General features: G+C 36.5%; 1 protein-coding gene across 1 annotated transcript in view; it reads left to right on the top strand.

The window, feature by feature from the left end:
* Positions 1 to 11,308, top strand: part of LOC111150087 (gamma-butyrobetaine hydroxylase 1) — a 60,059-nt gene extending 48,751 nt beyond the window's left edge. Inside the window, exons 6-8 of the mRNA XM_022507428.1 lie at positions 1,756 to 1,952; positions 8,943 to 9,109; positions 10,818 to 11,308. Coding sequence (XP_022363136.1) covers positions 1,756 to 1,952; positions 8,943 to 9,109; positions 10,818 to 10,978 — 525 coding nt within the window. The 3' untranslated portion in view covers positions 10,979 to 11,308. The remainder of the gene's footprint in view (positions 1 to 1,755; positions 1,953 to 8,942; positions 9,110 to 10,817) is intronic.
* The last annotated feature ends 960 nt before the right edge of the window (positions 11,309 to 12,268 follow it).

The following is a 12,268-nucleotide window of genomic DNA, read 5'->3' as shown; positions in this document are numbered from 1 at the left end:
GGGGCCAACTTTTTCACTTCCGGGTCTAGGTTCTTCCACCATAAAATGGAGAGGAAAGTCTGACCTTCTAAGGACTGTTGTAAGGAAGTGATAAGTGTACAATCATAACTTGAGAACAAGTATGTGTGAGATTTAAAATATTGAGAAAATGTGAACAGTTTGAGGAAGAAGGCAGGATTTGTGTTGTAGATCTGCATTACCCAATATATAGTCACTAGCCATATACGATCATTTAAATTTTAAATTAAATTAATTATATTTAAATAAAATTTAAAATGCAGTTCTTTGGTCACATTGACCACATTTCAAGCTACAATAGCCATGTGGAACTAGTGTCTACTGTACTGGGCAGTAGAGGAGGACATTTCTGTCACCGCAGAAAGTTCGAATGGACAGCACGGTTCTAGACGATTTATGGAAATAACCAAGTGGATATATTTTCCACTCATATTCCCCCTAATCTGGATGTTTGGTGACGTTTTTCTCTTATTTTTGTTTAACTGAGAATAAAGTTTTCACAGCTAGATAGTGTTCATTTCTCTAAGTAGAAAATCTGGGTCTAAACTTATTCAAGCTTATTCAACAAATTCAAACTTATTCAAAATCACTCACTCATGCTAACTAAAGGAGTCACAGAAACCCCATCCAAAAAATATATTTCTAAATTTTACTATTTGGGGGACACCTGGATGCCTCAGTTGGTTAAGTGTCTGCCTTCGGTTTGGGTCATGATCCCAGAGTCCTGGGATCAAGTCTTACACTGGGCTCCTTGCTCAGTGAGGAGCCTCTTTTTCCATCTGCCTGCTGCTCCCCCACACTTGTGCTATGTCGCACACATACACTGTCTTTCGCTGACAAATAAAGAAATAAAAGCTTTTAAAAAATAGTAAAGAAAGAAATAAACAGATTTTACATTTTTTTGCTTTTCAAAATGAAATAATGTTGAACATTTCCCCCTAAATCTTAGTAAAAATAACCATCCTTTTGGTTTCTTATTTCCAGAGCTTCTTAGGTTTATCCATCCTCATAGCCCCACCCAACCTCCATTCCCTTCTTATCCTTATACCTCAACTATCTCATTTAACTCTCGAGTAGTTACTGTCTCACCTCCTTTAAAAAAATATGTCCTATGTAACACCACTGGACTAATATTCTTCAACTCAGTCTTGGCTACATTACAACTGTAATGTGAAACCCTTCAACAATTCTCCTCTGTGCAGAAGAGAAAATCCAATATTCTTCATCTGACATTCAAGACTCTATAATAAGTGCTTCAATAACCTTTTCAACTGGATCTATCCTTTTCATTCATGAACCTCTATTGTGACCAAACTTTTTGATACATAGTGAGGTGTGCATTTTTGCACATCCATTATGACTGCACCTGATTTGCTCTCTCCATTCTGCTCTGCATATCCAAAATCTTACCCATCCTCCTTTGCCCAGTTTAAATCCCACCTCCACTGTAAAGTCAACATGAAGTGAGTAAATACTCCAACATGAAGTGTTCGCTCCCTACAGCTATTTTGATCTGTGCCTTTGTTTACTAATGGACATTATCATGCCTGTGTTCATGTCTCACACTGAAATAGTGTCTAAAGCAACTTTCTCTCTCCAATCCCTTTCCCTGCTGACACAAAAGAGATTTAAGAGGTTTGTTGACTTTAGTGCATTCATAACTTTCTGAATCTTTAACAATGTCAAAAAATGTAAATGTTTACCATTTTAAAACACATTTCTCTATTCTTTTTACAGGTTCAGTTTCTGCACTGCATAAAGCAAACAGTCACTGGGGGTGATTCAGAAATCGTAGATGGGTTTAACGTTTGCCGAAAACTCAGGGAAAAAAATCCTCGAGCATTCCAGATTTTGTCCTCCACTTTTGTGGACTTTACAGACATTGGAGTGGATTACTGTGATTTCTCTGTGCAATCCAAACACAAAATTATAGAGTAAGTACCATTTATACATTTCTCAAGCAATTAAATAGCTGACTGCAAAAGCCTCATTTCCCTAAACCTAAAGCTTAAACAGAAGAAAGCTTCAATTAACTACAGAACTTACTTTTTATTAACAGTTTAATCCAATTTCAGAGGGAAAAAGAAATATTTTCTCCATAAAAAAAAATCATTATCAAATCCCATGAATTCTCTCTACTCTCTCTTCTTACTTAGTGTAAGAGAAATAATTAAGATGTAAGATACACTTGATTTTTTTTACATACAAATTCTACAGAATTATAATCAGTATGATTGTAGTAGTCAGAATCCTTTCAGCAGGAAGGGGAAAAGATTCTAACTCAAATCAGGTAAATCTGATAGACAATGTCATCTGATATTGATCTCTTTTTTCTACATCTCTTAGCTTTGTCATCCTCTGTGTTGGCTTCCTTTTCTAAGATGTCAATAGAAGCTCTGCATTTGCAGTGTCCTCAGAGCTAGGAGTCACATACACAGAAAACCCTTATTTCCCAATAGTTATAACAAAACTAGATGACTCACTGTCAGATTTGTATTTGAGTCCATCCTTGAAGCAATCACCATGGCCAGGAAGTCAGCGAATTCCGACCGGCCAATCCTGGATTACATGTTCATCTCTGGAACAAACTCAGTCTCATTTCAACCACATGGACTGAGAATGAAACAGGAATGTCTGCCTAAATGGAAGCCAACAAAAATCACATTTCCCTACATAGAACATTTTATTATTTTTTCATTCAACATTATTTTATCATACGTTTTTGAAGTACCTACGAAGGCCACAAATTTATCCTTCTATTTGAGAATTATCTTGCCTTGTCTTTCTTGGACATGATTTATTTAATCAGACCTCAGTTCAGGAATTTTGGGGTGTTTCTAATTTTTATTTATCTTATTTATTTATTTATTTTACTTAGTTAACATACAGCATAATACTGGTTTCTAGAGTAGAATTCAGTAATTCATCACTTATATACAATACCCAGTGCTAATCCAAAAAAGTGCCCTCCTTAATACACATCACCCATCTATCCCATCCCCCATTGACCTACCTCCATCACCTTCAGTTTATTCTCTATCTTTAAAAGAGTATTTTATGGTTTATTTCCCTCTTTTCCTGATCCCCAGCCCTTCCCATATGTTCATCCTTTTTCTTTCTTAAATTCCACATATGAGTGAGATCATATGGTAATTGCCTTTCTCAGACTTATTTCACTCAGCATAATACACTCTAGCTCTATCAACGTTGTTGCAAATGGCAAGATTTCATTATTTTTGATGGTTGAGAAATACTCCATTGTGTATATAGACCACACCTTCTTTATCCATTCATTAGTCAATGGACATTTGGGCTCTCTTTAAAGTTTGGCTATTGTTGATAATAATGCATTTACCCCCTTTAAATTTGTATTTTTGTATCCTTTGGGTAAAAACCTATTAGTGTAAGTATTGGATCATAGGGGGGTTTCTAATTTTAAAGTTGAGTTTGTATTCTTCTTTTAGTAGAAACAGCCAAATGATATGAAAATTAACTCATTTAACAAATTATGAAATCTCCAATATGCAAACTCATCTTTCTTATATATCATATGGCCTTCATTTATTCATTCAACAAGTTTTTATTGAAAGCAGCCACTCATCTTGGTGGTTGGGATACATCCATGGACAAAACAAGGATTCCTGCCCTCATGAAGCTTAAAGTTTAGTGAGGGAGGAGGAAATCAGAGATTTTAAAACAAATGAGTAGATTACACTGACTGTTAATTTTGTTTAAGTATTTAAGTATTTTAAGTATTTAAAATACTCAAAATTAAGTATTTAAGAAAAAAATAAAATAATTATTATATATAATAAAATATAATAAAAATTTTTAAAAGAAAAAAATACTTAAAATTAAGTATTTAAGAAAAAAGGAGAAGTAGGGCTGAATAAGGGGAATCTGTAGAGCCACAGACTTAGGGGAGATGGAACTTGCATTATTCATATGTGGTGAGGAAAAACTTTCCTGAATAGGTGATATTTGAGCAAAAACTTAAAAGAGTAAAGAGTTTGTCCAGAAGAGGAGCATTTTCCAGAAGCAGCTAGAGCAAATGTCCTAAGAAGACTCTAAGAACACATCCGGTATGTTCAAAGGACAGCAAGGAGGCTGGTGTGGAGCAGAGTTTTAAGAGAGGAGGTCAGATGGGAGTAGGATCATGCAACCCTTATTATGCATTGTTTAAAAACACATTGCCTTTTACTTTTAGGGAAATGGGGAGGTGCTGTGAGATTTTGAGCAGAAGAGAAACATTTGTATTTACATAAATTTGTTTACATTTTAAGTGGGTCACCCTGGCTGTTGTGCTGAATATAGTGAATAAGGGCAAGGGCAGGAACAGGAAGACCAGCCCGGAAGCCACTGCAGGATGACAGGCTGGAGGTGAGGGTAACCAGAACATGAGTAGTCCACGTGGCGGTAGGAGCAGTGTGGAGAAGTGTTTAAGGATGTGTTTTGCAGGTTGAAACAGTGTATTTTCCTGACAGATGGGATGAAGGGTGTGAGAGAGAGACAGCCATCAGAAATAAATTCTAGTTCAGAATAATGTTCTCTTGAGAGGTCAGTCACCAAGGTGGAAAAGAAAAGAAATAACTCTTGGATTCCTAGTTTTAACTGTTCAAAAATTACTTAAAAATTCACAACAGATTGCATAATTTTGTTGTGGCAGAATATAATTGCAGATTCTGCAAGGCTGGCAAATGGAGGCAAAGCAAATAAACCCTTAGTTATTGAGTGAGATTAATTGAATGCTCCTCATCTAAATCATAATATGTGTTTGTTATTTTTTGTAGTAGAATTCCAGAATTTGGCCATTGTCAAGTGTTCAGGTCTTGGGGATATCCCCAGAGATTATCAAGGGGTTAATGTTAATCCACTCAAAAATGTATTTTTAACAACGGGGGTGAAATGAATAGGGTTTTCAATTAATTGAGGGATTTGGGTCACCTGTGTGTTTGGGTTAATTTAATATTCCTCATGGCTAAATTTTTAACTCCTTTGAGATATTTATGTTCTATCTAGCCCAAAAAGATCTGCTGGCAGAGTTAGGGTACAATGAAGTAAAATGAAAAACAAACAGATAAAGAAACTAGGAAAAAAATAATAATGGTGAGATTAAGCTACAGCAGTGCATCCTCATGGTTACAAGTTCAATCCTATGAACACCGTTCCTACTCCTTGCCTCATTAGCAGTGCAGTCATGGTCTAATAACTCGGGCTTGCTAAGCTACTGTCTCTTTGCCGGTACAAAGGGAGTAATATTAATGCCTACCACATACAACCAAAGTGGGAGCTATAGAGACAATAGATAGGCTCCCCTACCACAGTGTCTGGCTTTGAAAGAGCAGAATAAATTGCTAATTCTATAAACTCCAACACAACTACTAGTGATAGACTTCAGTTTCAGCTCTGAGCTTCGACAGACCAAAGCAAGGAGGGAACATAATCAATTTGCAAGATTCAAAACACTTCTAAAGTGTGAAATAAATTTCTCCTGCAGATCCCAGTAAAATGTGATGTGGTAGGCAACACCACAGTGATACATATATCTCCACAACAAATTCAAGTGGTTCCATCAAATATCACATCTCTCAATGAGACAGACTACTGTTACTAACAAGGAGTATTCATGGCACCAACTCTGATTTCAGGAAAGGATACTGCAGTCCTTTTACTGGGTTCTTTTGTTGGCATCACGATGACATTTTGCTTTTGCTGATTTGCAGTCAGTAGGATGCTCATTTAGGTTTAAACGTTTGCCCCTTATGCATTGCTATAATGTAACCAGTTACTCCTTGTCTTCGGAGACATTTTAGCATGTAACCCTGCATTGGGACCTCCCTTTCATTCTTTGGCTGCACACAGAATGCTTACAGAGACTCAATTTTGCATTTTGGGTTGATCTTTGAGATGTCAACCAATCTTCTCCTCTAACACTGTTCATCCTGAGAATGTCTTCCCTAGACCTCAAAACTAAATTTTTCTACTTCCCCTGATACCATTTCTGAAAATGCTAAATTATGAATTTGTATCTTATTTTTTTTTCTCAAATAGTAAACACCAAGAAAAGGAGACAGAGAATGTCTCTCTCTTGATATCTCTCTCTCTCTCTCGCTGTGAGAAAAAGAAAGAGAAAATATTGATTATTATTATCTATATATCTGAACTCTTTAGAAATGAAAGTGTAATACAATGGTCCATGGGGCACACAGTTCTGATTTTCCTTAAACTGATGAGTCCCAAAATTCCTTTCATCATATTCCTTTCATATGTGAGGATATACACATGGACTCTATAAGAGAGAGCTCGTTACTAGCATAACCATTTCCATCAAGGAATTAGAGTGTTAATGAAAAAAGAAACAGATTGCCAGCATGGCTTGTGTAGATCTCCAAGAAGTTTCAAAGTCATGACAACCTTGTCAGTGACACAGAGGATGGCACAAAGGGTGTGATCATTAGATGTATAGAAAATAGCTTAGGGAGAGAGGAGGGAAAGTGAACCAAGAGCAGTAAGGCTAGAATCTTAAGATTAGAAGACAAAATCGCCTCAGACCGAAAGGGTCTGAAACCCGCAGTGTAAATGCTAACAGAGCAAATGAAATGTCAGACACTGGCCCTTGTGCCACTCAAACCAGAGGCCCACAATATCTTCTGCTGACTGACCTTTTCCTTGACTCTTTGTTCATCAAGCTGCAACCTGCAGGTCACAGAGCATTCTTTATCTATGTGGAGGGGATGGGGGAAGGAGGGAGAGCACTCCTTGCCTACTCAGACATATTTGCTTTTTAATCAATATATATAAATTCTGATTTTAAGAATCCAAGAGCCCTATTGAAAACCTGGTTCCTTTCTTTCCTTTCTTTCCCCAGTGTGGGTTCAATAGGTAGTTTTCCATCACTATCAAAAAGCAAAGAGTTAGAGCTAATGACCAGTTCTTAGAGTTCACCATTACAATTGCCTTTGGCTCTGAGGATTGAATATTAATCTGAGTGACAAAGCACAGAGACCCAGAGAGCCACAGTTTATATACCACAGGCAATCACATTTTCCTCCTATACCCTGACTTGTTGATAACGGTTTACTCTGTGTCATTAGTCAGCTAAGTGTGATCTAGACCCCAAATCAGTGTCACCAAGCCCTTGGGTACATGTGACTGTCTCTTTGGTTTGACCCATCAGGTCTGGTCCCCTACAGCTGTAGGGTCATAGTACCACCTCCTGGGCTGGCCCAGGAACAACTCTAGACACTTTGCCACCATCTTTGCCCACCTTCAGTTTTTATCCATCCTTTCTTTTGGAGTTAGTAGATGTTTTAGGACTGGCTCAAAGTTTACCTTCCCAATAAGCTTAAAAATATATCTTCTTTTTGCTTTGTGTGTAGACAGTGCTCATGCTGTGCTAATGATAATAAGCATAGATTAAATTAAAACATAATGATATGTTTTTACATCAAAAATAATATTACCTTACATTGTCATGATCATGATGCATATTCTAAGGAAGGATAGAGAGATCACAATATACTATCTCAAAAGTACTAAAAAGACCTTGGTATTCTCCCAAGGAACTAAAAAAAGTTTAGAGAGTCACATATGCAATGAATATTTACTGCTTATTACATGCAGGCTCTATGTTGTTCTGAGAATACAATATTAAATGAGATAGCGTATTGGTCTTCTAAAAGCCTATATACTAAGATACAGAGTATAGATAGAGAGATACGAAGAACATATCTCTGGCAGATTCTTCTTTTGTCTGTGTCTTGGTTTCCCTACCTGTAAACTAGGGATTGAATTAGAACAGTGAATTTCAAACTTTAGAAAATAGATTTTTCTTCTCAATCATGCTTCAAAAAAAATTATACCTAAAACCCTAATAAAGGGTTGACCCATGAACTTGTAACATTAAAAATACTTCGATACATAAAAGCTACTATTTTAAAGAGTGAAGAATGAATTCATTTCCTGAAATACAAAAAAAAAAAAAAAATTTAACTGGAATCTTTCAGCAACAATTATTTTAAATTAATTTGAATCACTCTAGCACTTACGTAGTAAATCTTCAAAAAATACCTGTTAAATGGATGGAAAACATGAAAAGATACTCAACATCATTAATCATCAGGGAAATGCCACCACAATGAGCTATCACCTCATTGAGCAACACCACAATTGAGCTATCACCATAATGAGCAACACCACAATGAGCTGTCACCTCACATCTGTCAGAATGGCTAAAATCAAACACACGAGAAACAACAAGTGTTGATGAGGATGTGCAGAAAAGGCATCCTTGTGCACTGCTGGTGAGAAAGCAAACTGGTGCAGTCACTGTGGAAACACTACGGAGGTTCCTCAAAAAGTTAAAAATAGAATTACTCCACAATGTAGAATTTAAGAAACAAGACAAAGAAAAAAAAAGAGAGAGAGACAAACGAAGAAACAAACTTTTAGCTACAGAGAACAAACTGATGGTTGCCAGAGGGGAAGGGGGTGGAGAAATGGGGGAAAGAGTAAAGGGGATTAAAACCTCATTTTCCTTTTTTTTTTTTTAATTTTAATTTTTTAATTTTTTAATTTCTTCTCAGTGTACCAGAATTCATTGTTTATGCACCACACCCAGTAAAAGCACATTTTCCTTGATGAGCACTGGATGATGGATAGAATTGCCATATCCCTATATTATACACGTGAAGCTTACTATAACACTGTATGTTAACTATACTGAATTGGAAACCTTTTAAAAACTGCTAAATGAATAAAGAACAAATGAATATATCATACCACAGATAGCCCTACTACCTTTTGTACATGTTTTTGGATTCTTTAATACTGTATTTCAGACACATCTTCCAAGACAAATCGACCCTCAGAAATGTAAATAATTACCTTATGGCTTTTTAACTTTTTTTCTCTTTAAAAAACAGATTAGATGATAAAGGCCAAGTGGTTCGCATCAACTTCAATAATGCAACCAGAGACACGGTATTTGATGCACCCGTTGAAAGAGTTCAGCCTTTCTATGCTGCTCTGAAGGAGTTTGTTGACCTCATGAACTGTAAAGAATCCAAGTTTACTTTCAAGATGAATCCAGGTCAGTGGAAACACATTTTCTTAAACAACTGGATGTTCTTCAAGCTTAACCATCTGTGTAGAGCAAGATCTCGAGCAGTTTCTCTCAAATACGGCATGTGAAACACAGAATTTTGTGAGCAGCCCCAGCCCCTGCTCTGTTGCCTCTCCAGACATAAAAATATTCGTTCTTAGCAAACTTCTAGGTAAACTTTAAGCACACAGAAATTTAATAACCTCCAACCTAAAAAAGAAATATGTGAAAGACAAGCTACAAGCCAAATGAAATCTCATGTCTGAGGTCAAGGCTGATGACTTATACTTTCTGTCCTGATAACCAGACAGTATGAACGGCAGATTCTACTTAATTCTTCTATCCCAGTAAAAAAGTAAAATTATCCCCATGATTCTCACTCATGAAGTACATGAGTCATGTTTACTCATTTAGCTTATCTGATCTGGAAGAGACAGTGCTACCTGAAATAAAGCGGTATTTGTAGTCGTCCAGCTACTTGAAATAAAGGAACAGAAAGCATTGTGTTTGTTCTGGACCATCTCTACTCAGTGAAGTGACCTCAAACTTGAGGCTTTCCCTATCTAAAGTAAAAAGCAGAATTTCTCTCTACTACTGATGTGGCCAAGTGAAAGATATTCTTAAGTTCTGATTATTTTTTGAATTGATCTTTGGCATGATAAAGTGATACTAGAAATCTTTATAAATCCACTGATATGCAGTCACCACAGGCTGATTTTAAGAGCAGTAACATTTAAAATTGAAATACCAGGAAAGAAAAATAACAAAAAATAGAAGTTGGAATCTAAACTCCACTATGTAATGGTAGTGTAGCTTCAGGCAAATCCCTCAGCTTCCTGGATCCTCTGTTTTCTCACACGAAAAGATGAGCTAACACTCTTTTCAGGACTTTTATGAGACTTAGAAACAATGTACACAAAATACTAGGAACATAGAAGACAGACCAAGTCACTATCTTTATAATTATCTGAAGCTGCTTAATTGGAAATAAATATTTCTAAGTAAGAGCAAAATAACAACCAGGAAGAACAATTCAAAGTTTTACACAAAGATAATATTTTAAGTAGAAATTATAAAAATGTATACAGATGCCTATACTTTAAAAGTCAAAAGGTCTAAAGCAGTTTGCGTCCAATGGTCTGATTTCTGTGAAAAAATAAATGTACAGTTTTCAGCCAGAGAAAGACAAATACCATATGATTTCACTCATCTGTGGAATTTAAGAAACAAAACAGATGAATATAGAGGGGAGAAAGAGACGGGGGGAAGCAACCATAAAACAGACTCTTAACTATAGAGAACAAATGGGGGCTGATGGAAGGAGGTGGGCGGGGTGTGGGCTAAATGGGTGATGGTTATTAAGGGGGGGCAATTGTTGTGGTGAGCACTATGTAAGTGATGAATCACTAGATTCCACTCCTGCAACTAATGTTACACTGTATGTTAACAAACTAGAATTTAGATAAAAACTTGGAACAAACCAAAAAATGAGACAAAGAAACACAGTTTCTTTTTTTTATAATTTTTTAAATTTTTTATAAACATATAATGTATTATTAGCCCCAGGAGTACAGGTCTGTGCACACTGTTTTTTGATATGAACAAAGTAGCAACGCTATCTTACATTTTACATTTTCTAGCTCCGCAAATCATTTAAACTCATGATTATTCACGTTGAAAAAAATCTTTTGTCTAGGTGATGTGATTACTTTTGATAACTGGCGTTTACTTCATGGCCGACGTAGCTACGAAGCGGGAACTGAGATATCCCGCCATCTAGAAGGTGCTTACGCCGACTGGGATGTGGTCATGTCAAGGCTTCGTATCTTAAGGCAGAGTATCCAGAATAGAAACTGAATCTCCTGTCTGTAATTTCAGTAAGATTCCAACTATAAGACATGGCAAGGTTGTCTTCACAGACCATGATCCATGTCATTTCTATATTAATTTCTTTCACATTGAACATAACACCTTTCTTGGATGGGTTTTCTTTTCTTTGTAATCATATATAATGCCAACTTTTTAGATGTTTTAGCAGTGTTCTTTCTATATACAAAGCATTTCTTCTGCTCTATTGCATGTATGATCTAATTTCTTTTGCCTATATATGAGTCTCCAGAATGCCTACAAATAGTTGTATCAAATAAAACTTTTTCAAATAAACTCTTTTTTAAAAAAGATTTTGTTTCAAATAAATCTTGTGTTTCAAATAAAACTTGTCTCAAATAAAACGTGTTTCTGCTCTGTTGTCTGTAGAGTCTCAGTTTTCATGACTGCATGTGACTGTCCTTGGCATGATTGGAAAAAGGCTTTGTATTTTCAAAGACCTGTTTTATTCACTTTTATTATAGATATTTATTATCCAAATTTTCAGAACTCAACAACATGTGATTCAACATTTACTTGAACAGCTAGATTATGACACAAACCCAAACATGTCAAATGAAGAGAAAACCTAGTCTCCCTAAATTTCTCTTGCTCTAAGTAAACACTCCTAAGGATTGCCAGAATAGCTTATACCTGTCTGTGAATCAGTTCTCATTGCTTGCCTTCAACTAGAAACTAAAAACTTTTCCTTCAACTAAAAACACACAAGCAAAGTGCATGTAACCCTCCATACACAGACACAATAACTACTAACCTTGGGACAGCTTCACCTGCTGATCTTGCCTTCCTCTATGGCCACTCCTTGTCTCCAACGGTGGAACACAGATGTCACTTTCAGCCATGGAAGTCCCGCTCCTGTTGTGCCCACTCCCCTTGCTACCCCTGCTGGAAGCAAATTACCATTTGCTGAAATCCTGGTAATACATAGATTTTTAGTCAATACTTGTGGGGACCTAACAAGTTCTCTTATTTTTAAAGTATTAATGACTGTCACTACTGAAGAGCTCTACCTGTTGCCATAAGACCAATTGAAAACTCTACTTCTGTTCATGTGTTACTTCTACTTTGCACCCCACTGGGTGTCCATGGTACTGGGAGGCTAGATCGCAGGTGCTATGAGCCCATGCCAGCACACCTCTCTGATTCTCTAAACTCTGGTATTGAGTCCACATCACCAGTTCAGACTCCACTTTCCCTGACAACACTGCCTTTTTCTGGGCCTTCATTGTCCTTTTCTATCATCTGGTCTTGATCAAGGTT

Source organism: Enhydra lutris, unplaced genomic scaffold (assembly GCF_002288905.1).
Source record: "Enhydra lutris kenyoni isolate GAN:26980312 unplaced genomic scaffold, ASM228890v2 scaffoldscaffold22, whole genome shotgun sequence".
In the NCBI taxonomy this organism is placed as follows: Eukaryota; Metazoa; Chordata; class Mammalia; order Carnivora; family Mustelidae; genus Enhydra; species Enhydra lutris.
Note: the sequence above shows the minus strand (reverse complement) of the source record. Positions and strands in the feature narration are given on the sequence as shown.